The following is a 17,730-nucleotide window of genomic DNA, read 5'->3' as shown; positions in this document are numbered from 1 at the left end:
GACAAACATGAGCTGGAACAACCAAGGACATGAAGGCAAGGACAATTACGAAGGGACGGTTAACCTTGCTTTTTTCTCCCTTAAGAGATTTTCTTTAAAATCATAGCAGAATCCCTTTTAATGTTTTATTGCATGCCTATAAATTTCCTCTTGCCTCAGCAGTCCGCCTGCTGTATTGTTTCACCTGAGGACGATGGCTTGTGTTATCTATTATTTTTCTACCTACGTGACTTTACCGAAAGACCCAAAGAGTATGCCTATAAATGTTACGCTTTTCTTGTATAGATTTGTAATTTTTTTTATGGATTTTAATTAATTTGGCGCTTTGCCAGTGTAATCAGAATAATTAATTTCACAAAAACCTTTGAATCTACCGTTATAATTATTTTATTAAGGTAATTAAAATGTTTTTAAGTTATTAATTGTAAACAAATATGCAGTTTTTTCAACCTTCACTTGCATCGAAAATACATTAAATTGTTACCTTTCCTGGAGAAAACAATGCTTTTACTTCTTCGGGCAGGTAACACTTGGTATTGTTAAAATTCTGTAACAAAACATGAAACGACCATCACATCACAGATTTATAGTTTATTATCCACCTTGAGTGAAAGCATACCACTTTATTCATCAAGCCAATGACGACCTGCATTCATTGAGCACATCAAAGGTATGGCAAAAAATAACACTGACCAGTAAGAACTTGTGCACATTTACTTTCACTTCATTTAACCTGGCTGTTTTTTTCTTCCTGGGATGTGATTTTCCTGACCTTGTCTGGTTGCGTAAAGAACTTTGTGGGAAGCACAGGATTCTTGGGAGACTCCAGGCTGTAAGTTGTGCTCTTGTTGGTGATGATGTGCAGTGCTATGTCGCACACGGTGTACATTTTCTGTAATGACACACATCGCAAGGACAACATTTTTATATTTCCAACCAGAATAGAGTTTTTTTTTTGGGTTAGATCGCATAAATGCGTCGTTTAAACCCGCCACTACCCGACACAGCCAACTAGTCAGGGTTGTCACGTGAACAGAACGTGGCCAATTCGTCACTAGTACAGCACACCGGTGTGTTGGAGAGCCAAGCCACAACATTTACAATCTGGGTGGCTTGACTCTCCAACACACCGGTGTGCTGTACTAGTGACGAATTGGCATGTTCTGTTTACGTGACTGTGTTGGGTGGTGGCGGGTTTTAATGACACATTTATATATTTACGCGATCTAAAACCAAAAAAACTCTATTATGAATATTGGTCGCGAATGCCTATGTGTTAAACATTCACAACCAGCACCGTCATTAAAACAGACAACCATACAGCAGACTAATGGCTTGGACAATGGCACTTGTTCAAAGCAACAATAATTCAGACAAACAGCCCTCTAATTAAAATCTGTAAACCAAAAGAAATCTATCACAACAGAAAAACCCACTTTCTGAAATTAAGAATATAAAATTTTGTGTCAAGAGTGCCTGGCACATGCAGCGTAGGTATGCATCTGCAAGAGCCACAAAACATCGATCTTCATGGTTTGACGATGCACGAATAATAATTTAATGTGGTATGATGCTTTATAATGCATAGGCTTAATGCACCATGCTTTGGAGTAATTCTTAATAACACTAATCACGATTTATAATGCGCACATATTTCAAAAATCGGACAAGAAGTTCGATTAAACACGCACTATGCGATGTTATTCAATATTATTTTTGGGTCAGTGTTCCCATGGGGCTGGCAGGTTGCATAATTTGACGCGTGAGACTTCAAAAATGAGACCTCATTCATCTTGGGATCGTCTGGACCCTGCGCATCCTTGGCCTGCTTGATGTTCTCCACCATCTTTCGAATGTAAGCGTGGCTGTTGTTCTCATCCTTGGTCATGAGAACCTCCAGGATGAACCACAGACACCTGGCCATTCGTCGCAAGGATGACACAAGAGGATTTGGTTACAACAGAAATAGCAGCAGCGTGCTTCTCAGTAATTAAATACGACACCCACGATTCCCATTTGCAATAATACCGGAGGACTTATGATGAATGCACATTCTACATTACCATTTTACATTTCCGAAAACGCGCACACAGAATAAAAACATGGTCTGCACAATTCACAGGATTACATTGATAAAATGAAATGAAAGCACAATTACAATAATTCATCTTGGTTTTAAAGATCCATTTTTAGGTGGAACTACATTTTTATCGTAGCCTATTTAACACTATGCCAAATAAATCAAATGATCAAACATCTATTTGATAAACCAAAATTCAGTAAAAAAAACTGTTTAGTAATCCTTTGGTTCAGTGCCCATTGAACACAATCCTAATAAACAATGCTTTAGTGACAAAAATGCATGCTAAGAGAACAAACACAATTAGTTTTGTAGCAAGGCAATTGTACATTACAGTCCATCAGACTTATGCCGCAGGTTGAAGACAGTTTCTAAAAACGTGTTAAGAAAAAAAATAAGTACTCACTCCCTGATGTCCTTGAGTTGCTCCACGTCCTGCACTTTGGTGAAGTCTGGGTCGTGCGCCAGTAGGTGGATTGTGTAGGGTACCATGTACTCCGGCAGTAGGGACAGTAGCTTGTCTGGCGGGATTTAAGAAAAGCAGACACAAAAATAAGGCAAGGTGCGGTCACTGGATGATTCACGCTCATTAGGCCAAAAAGAGTTGAACCCTTGCAACACATTATTTCTGAGTCTGTGAAGTTTTTGAGAGGCCTCGGATTGCCTGGCCCGATATTCTGCTATCTTTTTACGATGTAGTACAATTATGGGGTGGTGTATGTTGGCATCATGATTACGAGTAGATGTGCTGCAGCAATCACTCATGCAATAAAAAATCTAAAGGAAAAACAACATGACTGGAGATTCATAATAAAGGCTTTTGGGTGAGATCGCGTAAGTATAAATGTGTCGCAACCCTCCACCACCCCACACGGCCAATCAGTAAAAAATGTGTCACGTTAACAAAACGCCAATTAGTTACTTCTTCAGCCCACTGGTGTGTTTGAAGAGTGAATCCACAAAACTTAGAATTTGAGTACGACGTTTCGCTGGTAATTACATCCAGCATCTTCGGGCAATTTGCCAGAATAGTGAAGCCATCCACCTGCTTCCGGTCTTAAATAGTGCAGGACAACGTCATCATTGAACCTCATCAGGTTTCGAGATCAGACGCGGATGTGGGGGGGTATTGTAATTATATAATAGATTAGTAATCAGTTAATTAGTATGTGATTCTTCTATAAGGAAATGTAATATGTATTGTGTATTACTCAATAATACGCTTCCAGGCTGTGCTAAGTCTGTAGCTATCAGAGCGGTTAACATTATTGGTATTTCTCTCAATTTCGATAGATTATCTGATTAGTCTTGGCCAGTAATAATTAGTTTTGCATAACACTTCATCGTTATGAAAATCAATTGAGTGTCCTTGTTGGCAAGCATGTTCTGCAATTCAAAACATTAAAGTAAGATTTGGTACGGTACCCAAAATAAAAAAACTAGTGTCTTGTACTAAAGATGAATTACCTAAGTTATCAACAGAAGGTGGTGGAGGGTTGCAACACATTTATACTTACGAGATCTAACCCAAAAGCCTTTATTATGAATAATACTGGTCGCGTCAGCCTACGTGTTAAAATGACTGGAGATATTTTACAGTGGGTTAATAAATAATCCATTTCTCTCCATGGACACAAATAAAGCAATGTAGTATTTCAAATTTAAAAATGAAAAGTGCATTAATTATTTTGTGATTGAAAAAATAAATGGAGAAGTAATTTTCGTTCGCATTTTGTGTTTTTTTATTTATTGCCTTGGCCATTTCTCAAAATCTAGAAACGTGACATGAAAATTACATTCACACTTGAAGAGATAAAGCTAGGGGACTAAATATCTTTACTGCTAAGAGACACGTGAAAACAAATAAAAATACAACTGATAATATACAGGCAATTTACTTCAAGGAAATAAAAAAATGTATGCTTACAATATTTAAGTTTTAAAAGCCATATTCCACATTATACTTATCGGTTTGCTAAGGGGATGCTTTTTGGCTTACTGTAGCAGTAAAGAATATTTGTTTTAACTGTAATTTAATTTTGTAAATGATCCATCAGTAGACTAATGTTTGTCATGCAAGGTTATAGTGAATGCATTTTTTTTTACCGTGGTACAGCCAGCCAAGTTGCTTACGAATAGCCTATGTTCTTATTTATGAGTAAAGGCACAGGCTGTACTAACATGTTCCAGTTGCACTGACCTACAATTGGGACAATAAATTCCTTTCTAAATTACTCCACATAAACATAACGACCTTTAATTTCCACCACAATTAACATAATGTTGCAAGTAAAAAAAAATTCTTTAAAAACTATTTATAATCTTAAACATCCAAGCAGTCTCTGTGAAGAGCTTTCCAAAAATGTGTGCAAGGCTTGCGCTGACTTGAAATGGATATTAGGAGAAAAAAATCTACATACCAAGCCATGCTCAACATGTGATTGCACAAAGCCACTGGACATTTTGACAAACACATTACTCTGAATAAGCCCACATTCTGAATTTAACTTTACAGCCTAGCTGTGTCAGGTATAGTAAAGGCATGAACGGGAGGTTTTCTGTAAAAAATCAGATCGTATCGAAAACCGCAAGTCTAGTTAAGTGTTTTGAAAACACTGCAATATCTCAGGAGCCACAGTATAAAGCAATTCACAATGGCATACGAAATGCATAATACAACACCAATACATTTATTCACTTAACTTATTTTCAAGTGCATTATTCCTTGATTGGCAAAGGTAGTTTAACAAGGGATCGTTGACAATTATTAACAATTTCAAAAGTGTACACAGGCAAATTGCCACGATATATCATGAATTGTCATGATTAGGAGTCATGATCTTGATTCAAAGCTTTCATGACTGCAGGAATCCATACTCTTTGGTTCTTTCGGTAAAGTCACGTAGTTAGAAATAAATTAAAATAAAACAAATCACGACGTGTCGATTGCTTGTGTTACTTGTGTTGCAATCGAAACGTCGTGATTTGTTTTATTTGCATTTATTTCTAACTACGTGACTTTACCGAAAGAACCAAAGAGTCAGGAGTCATGATACAATGCAGAAGTCAATGCTAATGTGGTAAATGTCGAGACTCGAGAGGCTGCAGATTTAAAAATAAAAAAATACATAACATACACAAAAAAACATCAATCCTTACATGGGCAACTCAATGCACTTATCGTGCATATAAAAATCAATTTTAATCCCACGTATAAGTTTGTGATAGCTTCAATAGTAGTGCGACTATTTCCAGTCTAGATCGTTATCCCTCTAATTTGTCATTTAAAATGTTGATTCTCAGAGGAAGTGCTTTTAAAAATAATACATAATTTCTAATGGGCAATTCTAACAAATTAGTAAACTCCAAATAAAAATGTCAAATGCCTCCCAAAAATAGATATGGGTTGTAATTTTGAAGGCAATTATCTATAGTTTTGGAATGGTTGGCTTATTTATAGATGAAGTCAAACACATTCAAATGAATGGGCCATCACATTCCAGTACATCCACCATGATGGAATTTCAAGAGCATTTCCCCCTTATCAAGAAATGTGGACAAATTATTTCCATCTGATTTACAGCTCGCAAGCTGTATGCAGCTCCCAGGTAGATGTATGCAGTTCCCAAGTGTGGCTTCGAGATGCAGTATTCTTTTTACTTTTCAAAATAACTTTACTTGAAACAGGAAAATCTGCAGAACCAGCGGCGATCGAGGGCGCCGGTGGTAGCACGGCCAGACATGAGTACCCCTGGAACACTCCTGCCGATTTATAAATTCAAAACTCCATGGCTAACCAGCGCGAACAAACTGGCCAAGTAGCCACCGCAAATGTTTCTGTCTTGTGACTCTCGCCCATATGAACATTCTAGTACATGTTTCGTTGGGTCGGAAAATGTGGCCACCCCTTTGCTATGCCCATGTAAACAAGCTACTTCATAATTATACTGATGACCAAAATCTATAAAGTGTCTGAAACGTCTGCCCAAGTCACAGAACTGCCCGAATGTTTACCAGTCATTGATAGGCCCCTGTGATGCCAAAATTACAAAACCGCTGTAAACAGAACAAGGATTCATAACGGATTAAAAAAACATTTATAGTTGAAGCTATTTCAGATGAGTAATCCCAGGGCGCTCCAGCAAGTTTCTAAATTCAAAACTCGACAGCCAACAAAAGCACGAGCAAACCAGCCGCGTGACCACCCCACATGACGTATATCTTGTGCTTCTCGGCAAGATGAACAGACAGATGAAACCCTGCGTCCTGACTGAAGCCTGAGCCTGTACGAGCAGTGCTGTTGTTGGCAGAGACGCGTAAACACGCAGGCCTCACCTCCAACGGTGGCGTGCTGCTTCAGGTACTCCCGGCGCAGAGTGATGTTCTTGACGAGGCACTGGCGGGCGTGGGCGCGCCTCTCCTTCACAGGGTCCTTGGCCGTCAGCGAGAAGACAGCCACGTACTCCAAGGGCAGGCGCAGTTTCGTCAGGGCCTTGTGAAGCTTCTGGGCGAACACCTGTCGCACCTGGAAGCACTCGTCCTGTGCACAGTACATAGTGAACGTGCACGCATTAGGCAGGCTCGCACACGTGAGGGTCACACTGGTATTTGCTTGCACATGGGCAGTGAATTGCGAAATGTGGCAAATCCGCATCACTCGGTCCAGACACCATAGATGTGGTGGTGGCACGGCTGAGTGGCTTTTTGTATTCGATAACTTTTTTCCTTCGCAAGCTTTTGCCTTGCGAGACAAGCCTTTATTTTTTACTTATTTAAATGAGAATTTTTCAATATTGTATCAATCACAATAAATTCACTTCCATCTAACTGGTTTGATATAATTTTTTTATGAATGGCATTCTCCAAGTAAAATTATTCACACTTCTAAATTTTTGGGTGCTGTGACCTCCCAAGAAAGAATCCACCATCTAATGGCAGAAACTAATGTGCTGCGGCTACCCTGTTGTAACATACGTTAATGACGAGTGCACACAGCTGGTACTGCTCCAGTGTGATGATCTCATGGTAGCACGGCTCCTGTGCCAGCTTCAGCATGGCACATCCCGCCGCCAGCCTCAAGCGGGACATATCCGACTTGCTGCATTGGTGGGCGATAGTCACAGGAAAGGGGTTAGGGGCGGTGAAAACAATTAGAGAACTTCAAACAAACAAAATCAAACTGAATATGTAATATACTAGATGTTAATGACAATATGATTTAATTCACAGCCCTTTGTCAGTTCACCGCATGATTAAATCCTCTGCATTCCATGTCGGACGTGGACGTTTTGGCAATACCTGATCACAGTGGTGAGTTGAAGGGGAAAAGGTTGTGGGGGGGAGACACTAGGACCAGTTCAGTTATCACTCACACATTAGCCATGACTGGTAATCAAACTTGGGTAGCCAGGTTCATCGGATTAGTGGTGCAGTAACCAGCGTTACTGCACCACTAATCCATCTCCCCATAAGATATCTATTCCACTTTTAGTTAGTCTGACTTATCGCACACTATTGAGTCCAGTCCATCGTGAATGTGCACTGATCACACAGCAAGCTCTGTGGAATAACACTGTTTTAAATATGTTGCAAAACTGGCTCAGACTGAAGGATGGATCCCGAACATCTGCCGATAACTGGTTCCAGGTCTTCGGGCCGGAGACTCCAAAACTGCGCTGGCCGTTTCGCACGAGGTTTTTCTCTTACCAGTTAAAATACGCTATCAATTCAATAATGTTTTACACACATCCACAATCTTCATTTAGAACCAGGTCAGAGCGCAATTAGATAAGCATTTCTTATGCAATGTATTTAACTGTCAAAAACTTTGATCCTTCCTCAGATATAACAAAGGATCATTTTCATTGTACAGCAACTCATAATTCCCTCTAAAATGCTGCACAATTTAAAGAGGCCGAGGCATTAAAAGGACTTTAAATATAAAATGCTTTCCGATCAAATCATAAACACACACCTGATCTTGCCCTGCTCTGTGAGGTCTCCGTCGCTGTGTATGAGGGCTGACAGCAGCCGCAATGTGGACGTTCCCGACTTGCTTTGGTTGTTCCTCATGCCCAGAAGCCAGCGCACCATCAGCTTTATTGCCTGAATCTATACCAGAAGGAAAGTGCATATTCATCATGGTGGTAACTGAAAGTTGTAGTTTTTTTTTACATTTTCCATTCTCGTGCATTTGCTGTACTACTCGTCCATCAGCATTCATTATTCAGAAGTGCTTTTTCAAAGATGGAATTCTCCAAAAATAGCAACAGTATGCAACTAGGTCAGATACAGTTTTGAAAGGAGATGCCACAAAACCACTCCCACGTCTTTATCAGTTATCACTATTACCAGCCAAAAGCTATACTCAATCTTGATTTGAAGCTTTCGTGACTGCAGGAATCCACACTCTTTTGTTCTTTCGGTAATGTTACGTAGATAGAAAAATAATAGATCACGAAGTTGCGATCGCAACACAAGCAATCGGCAGTTCTCCTGCTGTGTTTGTCGCACCTGATGACGATTGCTTGCTTGTGTTGCGATCGAAACGTCGTGATCTATTATTTTTCTATCTACGTGACTTTACCGAAAGAACCAAAGAGTAAAGCTATACTCATTTGAATAGCCATTTTTACAAACACTTTAGAGAATGCCCTATTATTCATGCATGACGTACGTTTGGACACCCATAAAATGTACGAGAGAGACAAAGTATAACACTGAATAAAGCACTTGGTTGCCAATTAAATCATGCTGTGTGAATATAAAAAGCATAGTATATTGGCATTCCTCACATGAGTGATAGGAATCCAACACAATTCGACGTTGCGGTTGAGTAACTTACTTTGGCATTCGTTTCAGGAGAAACCTCTTCATCTGGAGTCCAAAGCTTTGTCATCTTCTTCCCAGGAAACTACATTCACCAAAGGAATGTGCAATTAAAAGTCTACGTGGCAAAAGATGAAGAGACACCAAATGTACATCTTTAGCCAACAAATACGCATATTTGCATACACACACATCTAAACTCACGCGGTCGTTCATGAGCAGGTCCTTGACGATGAAGTTCGCCACCATGGCCTTCATGGGTCCGGCGAACTGTTCTGGAGCCAGCATGGCCATATGTCCGATGGACACCAGCGGTGTGGTCAACTGCTCCGGGTTGTTGGCATCCAGGCTCTTGCTTAGTGGCTGCGTAATTTTTCGAGGCAAGGCACGTTTAAAAAAACACAAGTGGTTCAGCCACAAACACTCTTACCACATTCTTCCCTGCTATAGTAAAAACTGGCAGAAAACACTTAACAAACACTGCCTGAAAGATTAACAATTCACAGTTTGGTAACATGTCAGGTAATGGCCTCTCTTTCGAAACATATTTAGTTTCAATCTGGTGACTGTGTGCAATGAATATCGTGCGAGTATAAAACAATGTTATCTGCTCTTCATCAGTTAAAGTGCTTGTGGACAATTTCTTAGGCGCTAAATGTATCACCAAGGCTATAAATGTGTTGCCAACGTTTAAGTGGTCACCTCTGTATAGCGTGTTGCCAACTGGCAACTTTGGCGAAGAAAATGATTTGCAGAAAGAGAGTATTGGCTATCCTTTTACATACAGCAGATTATGTTCCACAATAAAAAAAGAATGACTCCAAAGGAAGGGGACCTCATCTATTGTTTAAAGACACATAGCAATACATGTCACAACACAATGTTGACCCATTGCTGAAAGTTGCTTTCTTGTAAAGTGATGATATATGTGAAATTGAATGAGTTACACTGCATGCATTTAATTTGTCTCATAAAAAAATCAATTTCTATAGAGATTCTGGCTATGGTAACAACAGATTCTAAGGTAACTTCAGTTTAGGTTCTATCTGCATACTACACCAATTTGTAAGTAAAAGCTCGTATTTAATCATGTACCCCCCACCACCATAAGAAAATTTACATTTGATTTAAACTTGACTTAAAGCTTTCGTGACTGCAGGAATTCAAAATAATTGTAAAATAATATTTTATTTGAACCTATCTACGTGACTTTACCAAAAAACCCAAGAATATTTGATTTAATGTTTTACTTGAAGGTAAGCAAAACATATCTGATGGAAAGCTCTGCTGAATTTGCAGTCCAAGAGGGCATTAAGAGATTGTTGTCAATTTAACTTCTTCTCAGTCTTAATACCTCAAAAATCTGAGCGAACTGTGTATCTCGGTTGGAGAAGATGGTGAATATGCAGTGGATGGAGTGCTTGGCCTGCTGAGCGGTGCCCTTTTTCGCCTTCTGTTGCAGTACCGGGATGAGGGCTCTGACGGAGAGAGGGCGCAGGGCAAGGACGTCAGGCACTTCTTCCCAGCAGGGATTTCTCTCACCCCTATCCATGTCATGCACACCAGGTAATTTTACATGCAGTAGATGGGAAGATAGCAATCACTCAAGTGACTGACCATGAGGTGCCTATATATAGAGGCTACTTGTGCAAAGTTCAAACGTTCTCCATTCTTATTTGGATTTTTTTCTAAATGTCTTGCTTTCCTGCTACATGCAAAAACACTTACAAAGGAATTGAGCAAACATTAAAATGAGACCCTTAATGATACAATCATGAATACTCCGTGGCCTTCTTGAATACATATTTAAAATTACGACAATTGTTAATTTATATTTGTTTACAAGACAACAATTCGAATCCGCAAAACGCATTCTAAGAGGACTGTTTTGCCAGTGGCAAAAACCCACAATTGAAGTAATTTATAACACAATGAAGCAGAACGAGAGCGCAGACACAGCAACAACCAATTCTACTTGATAAACAGGTTTGCTCTGGAATCATTTTCACCTGCTCATTCTAAAGTTGTTTCAAGTGTCAGCGATTATCTGCACATAAATCCACATGTAGAGGGACTGCATGCTCAATATTTATTTTACAACCCCGTTTAGCCAATGAATCTCATTACCTTTCGAAATAGTGGTTACAAGCACTACTCTATCATTTGCCAGAAAGCAGCAGATGCCTTTGCCTACATACTTATAGAATAAAACGCACTTACATTGCAGTGAAGAAGATAACATTATCATAGCTCAGTATGACGAATGACCTCAAACTGATGCACTTGTCTTTTGGCCAAGTCACAATTACCTACTACAGAAAATTGTTTACCAGTTCTGTGAAAAACAGATGAATCTGAATCGGACCTTACTCAATTATATATTTACTTTCAAATGCAGCAAATGGCCAATAGTTAGGGATACAAGCAAACACTTTTAGGCCCTTGTTAATAATAGCGGACTTTATTTATCCAGGAATGACTCTAGAAACGGTCAACACATATCAATCAAGACAGCTCTGTATTGGGAGGTTCAACCAAATTCCTTGTTAAACAGAATTTTGCTTGCAGGAAGAAATTTCAGAACGCAGAGCAAATCCATGTAGAGACAACGCTCAAATGTCCACACAAACGAGAGTTCACATACTCAATTGCTATGACATCTCCTAGCCATCTTGCAACCCCAGCAGATTTGATTTTCACAAAGACATATATTTAAATAAGACGTATGGTCAGTGTGGGGGCATAGGCCAAAACACCCTCTCAAGAGCGTTTTCTGGTGCAGACCTTTCTGCCAGCAGACGCATGAGCAAGCAATGGCAGGATATATTGAAATATTTATTTGAACTACCAACCCCTGCCTCCACAGTGCTGGATTACAGGTCTGTGCCACCACGCCCAATGTTGAAACCCTAAGCGGGCCACACAGAGACAGCACTCACGAGCGAATCTGCGGGAAATCCGTTTCGATCTTGTGCCCTGTGTTACGGAAGATTTGCAGCGCCGCTTCAGACACCTTCTCGTCCTCCATCTTCAGGCAGTGAAGCAGCGACTCAAACGTCTCGGCCGAGTGGAAAACCGCCGGGTTAGTGAAGGACAGCACCTACAACAGACCAATGCCACCGTGGATGTCACAATTACCATTACCAACGTTACACCGACCTCCCAGTGTAATGTCAGTTTAACATTACAAACTTATTAGAGGAATTCCCCGCTGTATGTAAGGGATGCGTTCTTCGGAAATGCGACTTAACTCAAAATTACTTAAAGTGAACTCTGAAATTTCCCAGAGACATGTTAAAATTAGGGGTTGTTCCGAACTGACATTTCTGGGGAAAAAAATGTGTGACTTATGTCATGAAGTGTACAAAAAGGCATGATCATAAGTTTTAGTTAACATACATTGAAACTCGAAATAAATACACCAAATACCCTCCATTTAGTGAAGGGTATTTGGTGATATGTGCTATGAGCGTACTGAACGCTATTATATCGAAAAAGTAAACTTTCACCTCGTGCATTCCTCGTTAACAAATTGCGCATTTTTTTACTATTTTTTTTTTAGAAGAGCACATATGCGAAACACGTTCCCTAATTAATCACAATATTATGCGAAACAACCCATAATGCACCATGCGAAACAACCCATAATGTGTATTCTTCTGCAGGATATTGTTACAAGTTACTAAAGTTTATAACTCGTAGTTTATTTAAATTGGCTACTGACACTTCCTCAAATGCTGCCCACATTAACTCTAAAACTCCCAAGCATATTAACAATAGACTAATACATAAAAGTTGTTAAAGCTTACTTTAAGACGTATTACTTTAACATAGCTTCACCTGCATTGCCGATCCAATGCAACTGTTTCAAAGAGGAAATCTGCGCACAAAACCAGTACCAAACACCAGACTCCATCTCCACACAAACCTTGAGGAGCTCCAATCCCGCACGGATGGCTGTGTCGGATGAAATACCCTCATCCTCATCGTCGGCTGTCCCTTCAATGGACTTATTTATTTGTTTTATCAAGGCGCTGCAGACACACAAAAGGTAGTTGGCATTTTAAGACAAATTGACATGTAATTTTAACACAGCATATTGTCGAGGTTAATAACCACTCTTAAGTGGCTAAATGTAGCCCTGTCGATGGACCAATCAAGAAATAACTATAACGTCATCTACACTTTTAACACTCTATGCATGCTTATCAGCAGGAAGTGATGTTACAGGAAGCGCTGTCACACTAAATTGTCATCACAAAGTGCTTCTCTTAGATTGTCAGGACACTTCGGTTGACAATCGCTCCAGCGTCGCCTTTTGTAGCTCTGTAATACTTACATGCTGCTGACCGAGTTTAACGCTCACTTGCCTACAGAGGAAACAGCAACCTACACGTGTGCGTAATAACGTACGCACATGGCACTTCCACGTACCTGACAGCCTCAGCATCGATGTGGACGGGCGCAATCCTCTCCAGCAGGAACTTCACCATCTCCAGGAAGGGGTTAGTGGGCTGCTTGGGGTTTGCGAGCTTCTTAGTGATTTCCCGCTAGAACACAGGCACAAAAGCATTTGCACATTAACGACTTGTAATAACACCAGAGAAAGCTGATTGGTCCACACCAGAGAAAGCTGTTTCTGGTGTGGACCAATCAGTTTCAAAGAAAATGCAAATATTATCAGAGTATGTATTTTGTTTGCATTCTGACCAAAAGTATTGTGGTTAATGCAGACATGATTCCTTGTAAGGTTTCAGTTTGGTGTTTTAACATCTTAACACCTGTTTTGTTGCCAGAAAAAGGGGAAACCTATTCTCATATTTTGGTACTGGCAAAGGAGGTCCCATGATGCAATTGAAACCTTGATACCGATTGGTTTATACTTTAAGTTGTTAAACCAACAAAAATTTACTTAATTTCACGACGAAATATTTCATGAACAATTAAAGACTATGCCATTGGACATTTTGCTACATAAGAAACATAGGCAGAAGCAAAATGAGACCGAAATCCAAGACTAGTTTCTGCATATGTACTTCCAATGTTCACCACGAGGTGGTAAAGTTAGAAATGAGCAGCCATAAAGGTGCAGTACTACAAGTGAACACACCAGCGCTCTGTTGCATGCCTCTGGTCCAAGTCTGCTGAAAAGCACTAGCCGCCTTAATTCACCCAGTTCACATTAACATTTCTTTACAGTTCTTGTAATTTAAAAGAAACTTCCACCAAATACAGTGTTGTCAAACCAGGCCAAAAAAATTGTTAAGGAAATTAAAAAGGTGATTGACAGGTTCTTAATAAACAGGAGGCAATTAACCCATCACTCACCATCCTCTCAAGAGAAACTTTAATAAATTACTTGGGTTTTGAGTAGAAGACATTGAACAAAGACACCAAATATCCAATGGGAATTCTCAGGTTTTTTTTTTTACCAGCTATCAATGCGAAGTAAAAACTGTCTGAATATTATCATTTAAATGTATTAAATAAGTAACTCATTATTTGATTAATGTGAACATTTTCTTCCAGACATGAATGCGAGCTCATGTTTAATACTTACCACACACAGCTCAGCCTGCTTGCAAGAACATGCATTGTCCACCAGTACTTCCAACTGTCCAGAAATTCTCTCATCCTCCTCCAGCACTTGGTTGAACTTCTTCATAAAGTCCTGAGCCTTGCCTGGGTCTGGTAGGTGCTCTAAGGTGAAAAGGTCATTGTCCAATAGTCAGCTATTGTAACGATTAAATAAATGTCTGTCTATATCGAGTTCTTCCAGCTTGGTTAAAGTCTGCTTATATGTCTATGAACACTGGACAAAACACGATTGATGTTTTTTATACCTAATTATTATCCTAAGTTTAAAATGGTGAGACTTCAAATGCGAATTTTATATTCATTACAATGCTAAATCACTTACTTGCAAGGATCATGACTTTGGAAAACATGACTTTGCTTGTTGCTTCCGACTAAAGAAAAACAAAAAAGTTTTACAGTTACACTCCAGAGGCAGATGTCAAACTACTACAGAGATCTGGACTGCAACTAGTACATACAGAGTAAGAGGCATGGCAAGCTTTTGGCTCGAATTCATTGGGGATACAACAATCAAATTATAGGAAAACTTACAGAATTTGTTTTTTTCTTCTTGGTTCTTTCGGTAAAGTCACGTAGAAGGGAAATAATAAAAGAATAAAAATACAACAGAATAAAAAATAATGTTTTCCATAATATTTAATGTTGTATTTTTATTATTTTATTATTTCCCTTCTACGTGACTTTACCGAAGGAACCAAGAAGATGAATCCCTGCAGTCACGAAAGCTTTAAATCAGAATTTTTTTATGCATTTCCCACATACACGCTGTGGCACCTTAATGATTCACGTGATTGTAAACGCCTGCAAGACATATTGTGGAATGCAGAGGGCGTGCTCACCGGTGGCTGTTTGTGCAATTCCAGGAGGTCTCTGACGTGGTTCCTAAGCATCGTCTGACACTTCCACATTTCATTGAGAGCTCTGGCAAAAACACACGTAAAATATAGCAGTAAGAATACAAGGATGAACGATTTCACCTTTAATATCTAATGAAATCAACGTACAATTAAAAATATGAGTTTATATTGAAAACCATTATGCGTGTGTTGAGGGGCAGAGTGGTGGTACAGTGGGTAGAGTACTGTGCTGTGAACTAGGCGAGCAGAGTTTCATTCCCAGCCAAAGCTAACATCAGTGGCAAGTAATGTCAAAATCTGTCCTGCCCTCTCCAACACATCAACCCACACTTACCAGCGTGAAGAATAGTAATAAAAACCACTCAAAAGAGCGACATGGCGTGCAAAAACCTTAACCCATGGGTGGATTGAGAATGGCTGGAACTTATTTAAATTTTCTATGAGGTGACAATGTATACAGTGAATTTCGTACTTCACTGCATTGGGATCCAAAGTGGCATAGAGGTAGTAGAGACACTTCATTCTCTCTTCCGTTTCAAGATTATGAGGCACGAGGTATTGTGCGAAGATCCTCTCGACCAGCAGTCTGAAAGAACAATCAATGATGCAGGTGTAGAAATAATAGTTCTTATAACACAAATAAGTGCATGCCTACATTTTTTATCACAAGTGAAATTAAAAAACGGCATGTTCAGCAACAAAGTTCCTGTATGAACTATATCTGATAGTTATGTAGGTATAGCATTATTGGTAACTACTAGCGATATATACATTGCTGATTCTTATTGGGGTGCCCAAATGTGGGTATAAATTAAGTGTACATAAGTAACATTATTCATAATACACTTGGCATTCCAGTGAAACAACTGCCAAACTCATATAGCAGTACATAAAAGGTATAATGTAAGCAGAGCATATCTATTTACATGTGCAGCCGATTTGTCAAATCAGATGTTGGATGAGGGGCCTCCCGAAGCCAATACGGGTTAGTGGAGATAATTTGACCATATTTTACCGTGCTGGTCAGCACGAGTTGTAGAGGTAAGGGGACAAAGGTGTGCTAGCAGTCGACGAGTGGGGTTCATATTCTATGGCTCTTTCGGTAAAGTCACATACATAGAAAAAATAACAATAAAATAATAAAAATAAAGCGAATAAAAAATAATAATAAATATCGTCATCAGCCCCTGTTCCTGATGACGACCGCTTGTGTTGCGATCGAAACGTCGTGATATTTTTTATTCACTTCAGTTAAATTTTTATTATTTTATTATTATTTTTCTATCTACGTGACTTTACCGAAAGAACCATAGAATATGAATTCCTGCAGTCACGAAACATTTTTTGTTTGTTTCCAATTGCTTTACTTTCATTGTTTTTTGACTGCCTAATTCAAGCAGTGTCAAGGCTCAACCCCTGCTTAGCTTCAAAGATCTAACGAGACCGGGGCGTATCCTGTGTCATTTCATCACGGGGCAATATTTATATACATCACAAAACCTAAATAAGGCATCCCACCAAAGCACGTGCATTAGAATCCCACTGGGTGGATAAAGGAGGGGATTATGAGGCTCACTTGTCATCAATGCTGTTCTGGTAGTAGATATGGAGCAGCTTATCCTTGATCCAGTCAATCTGAGCGGCCGATTCCTTGCCGGCTTCCGCGTGCAGACTGTACTTCTTGTAGATTAGAGCCAGGCCCATCATTGCCTCCCGACGAACTCTCCACTACGGTGCACACACCATACCACATTTTCAGTTAGTTACAGAGCCCCAAACAAAACCAATTTATATCATCGTTCTTTAGCAACAGCAATGTTTAGCATCGGTCAAAAGTAAAGTTGCGTGTTTACTACATTCAGTATATTGTCAAGAACAAGAAAAGCATGCACTCTCTTTGGGCTTTTCTATAGCATTGCTTTAGTGTCCCTCGTTAAATTAATACTCTTTGTCCATCTTAGTCTGTCTAGATCTATTCCGTTTTCCATATACTTTACCAATGATCAGGTTTCTCCAGGGGTTTCCCCCCATCACACACATCTATGTGTCCAAAACAATTCAGTATCTGTCTTTCTATTATGATGTAGAGTACAGCTTTTTCACCAATCTCATGCACATCTACACTGAAATGCCACAAAATGTCCATCTGGGCAAAGCGAGGTTTTTACCCGCGTATATTTTTATGTGCATAAAATAAAATGAAAACTGGTGTAAGACAATGCAATGCTACATTATTTGAATTACCTAAAACAGAAACTATTTTATTTATTTTTATCTGACCAGGTAAGACCCACTGAGCTATATAGGGAGAACATGTAAACTCTCAATACAAAGGCGTCAAGGTCAGGATTGAACCCACGACCTTCT

The 17,730-nt window shown here is 39.5% G+C and overlaps 1 protein-coding gene across 5 annotated transcripts in view; it reads right to left on the bottom strand.

Annotated features, from left to right (window-relative positions):
• PDS5B (PDS5 cohesin associated factor B) overlaps positions 1 to 17,730 on the bottom strand; it is a 43,041-nt gene that overhangs the window by 5,836 nt on the left and 19,475 nt on the right. For all 5 annotated transcript variants that reach the window (XM_078600990.1, XM_078600989.1, XM_078600992.1 and 2 more), the window contains 18 exons: positions 16,940 to 17,091; positions 15,836 to 15,949; positions 15,346 to 15,427; positions 14,829 to 14,877; positions 14,469 to 14,608; positions 13,343 to 13,458; positions 12,837 to 12,942; positions 11,848 to 12,008; positions 10,263 to 10,386; positions 9,113 to 9,271; positions 8,925 to 8,993; positions 8,055 to 8,191; positions 7,055 to 7,178; positions 6,416 to 6,620; positions 2,487 to 2,601; positions 1,784 to 1,916; positions 773 to 892; positions 485 to 547 (listed from right to left, as the gene is read on the bottom strand). In XM_078600990.1, the coding sequence (XP_078457116.1) occupies positions 485 to 547; positions 773 to 892; positions 1,784 to 1,916; positions 2,487 to 2,601; positions 6,416 to 6,620; positions 7,055 to 7,178; positions 8,055 to 8,191; positions 8,925 to 8,993; positions 9,113 to 9,271; positions 10,263 to 10,386; positions 11,848 to 12,008; positions 12,837 to 12,942; positions 13,343 to 13,458; positions 14,469 to 14,608; positions 14,829 to 14,877; positions 15,346 to 15,427; positions 15,836 to 15,949; positions 16,940 to 17,091 (2,169 nt within the window). The remainder of the gene's footprint in view (positions 1 to 484; positions 548 to 772; positions 893 to 1,783; positions 1,917 to 2,486; positions 2,602 to 6,415; positions 6,621 to 7,054; positions 7,179 to 8,054; positions 8,192 to 8,924; positions 8,994 to 9,112; positions 9,272 to 10,262; positions 10,387 to 11,847; positions 12,009 to 12,836; positions 12,943 to 13,342; positions 13,459 to 14,468; positions 14,609 to 14,828; positions 14,878 to 15,345; positions 15,428 to 15,835; positions 15,950 to 16,939; positions 17,092 to 17,730) is intronic.

The sequence above is a fragment of the Lampetra planeri genome, chromosome 15, assembly GCF_965212315.1.
Source record: "Lampetra planeri chromosome 15, kcLamPlan1.2.h2, whole genome shotgun sequence".
Taxonomy (NCBI): Eukaryota; Metazoa; Chordata; class Hyperoartia; order Petromyzontiformes; family Petromyzontidae; genus Lampetra; species Lampetra planeri.
This window is presented reverse-complemented; position numbering and strand designations above follow the sequence as displayed.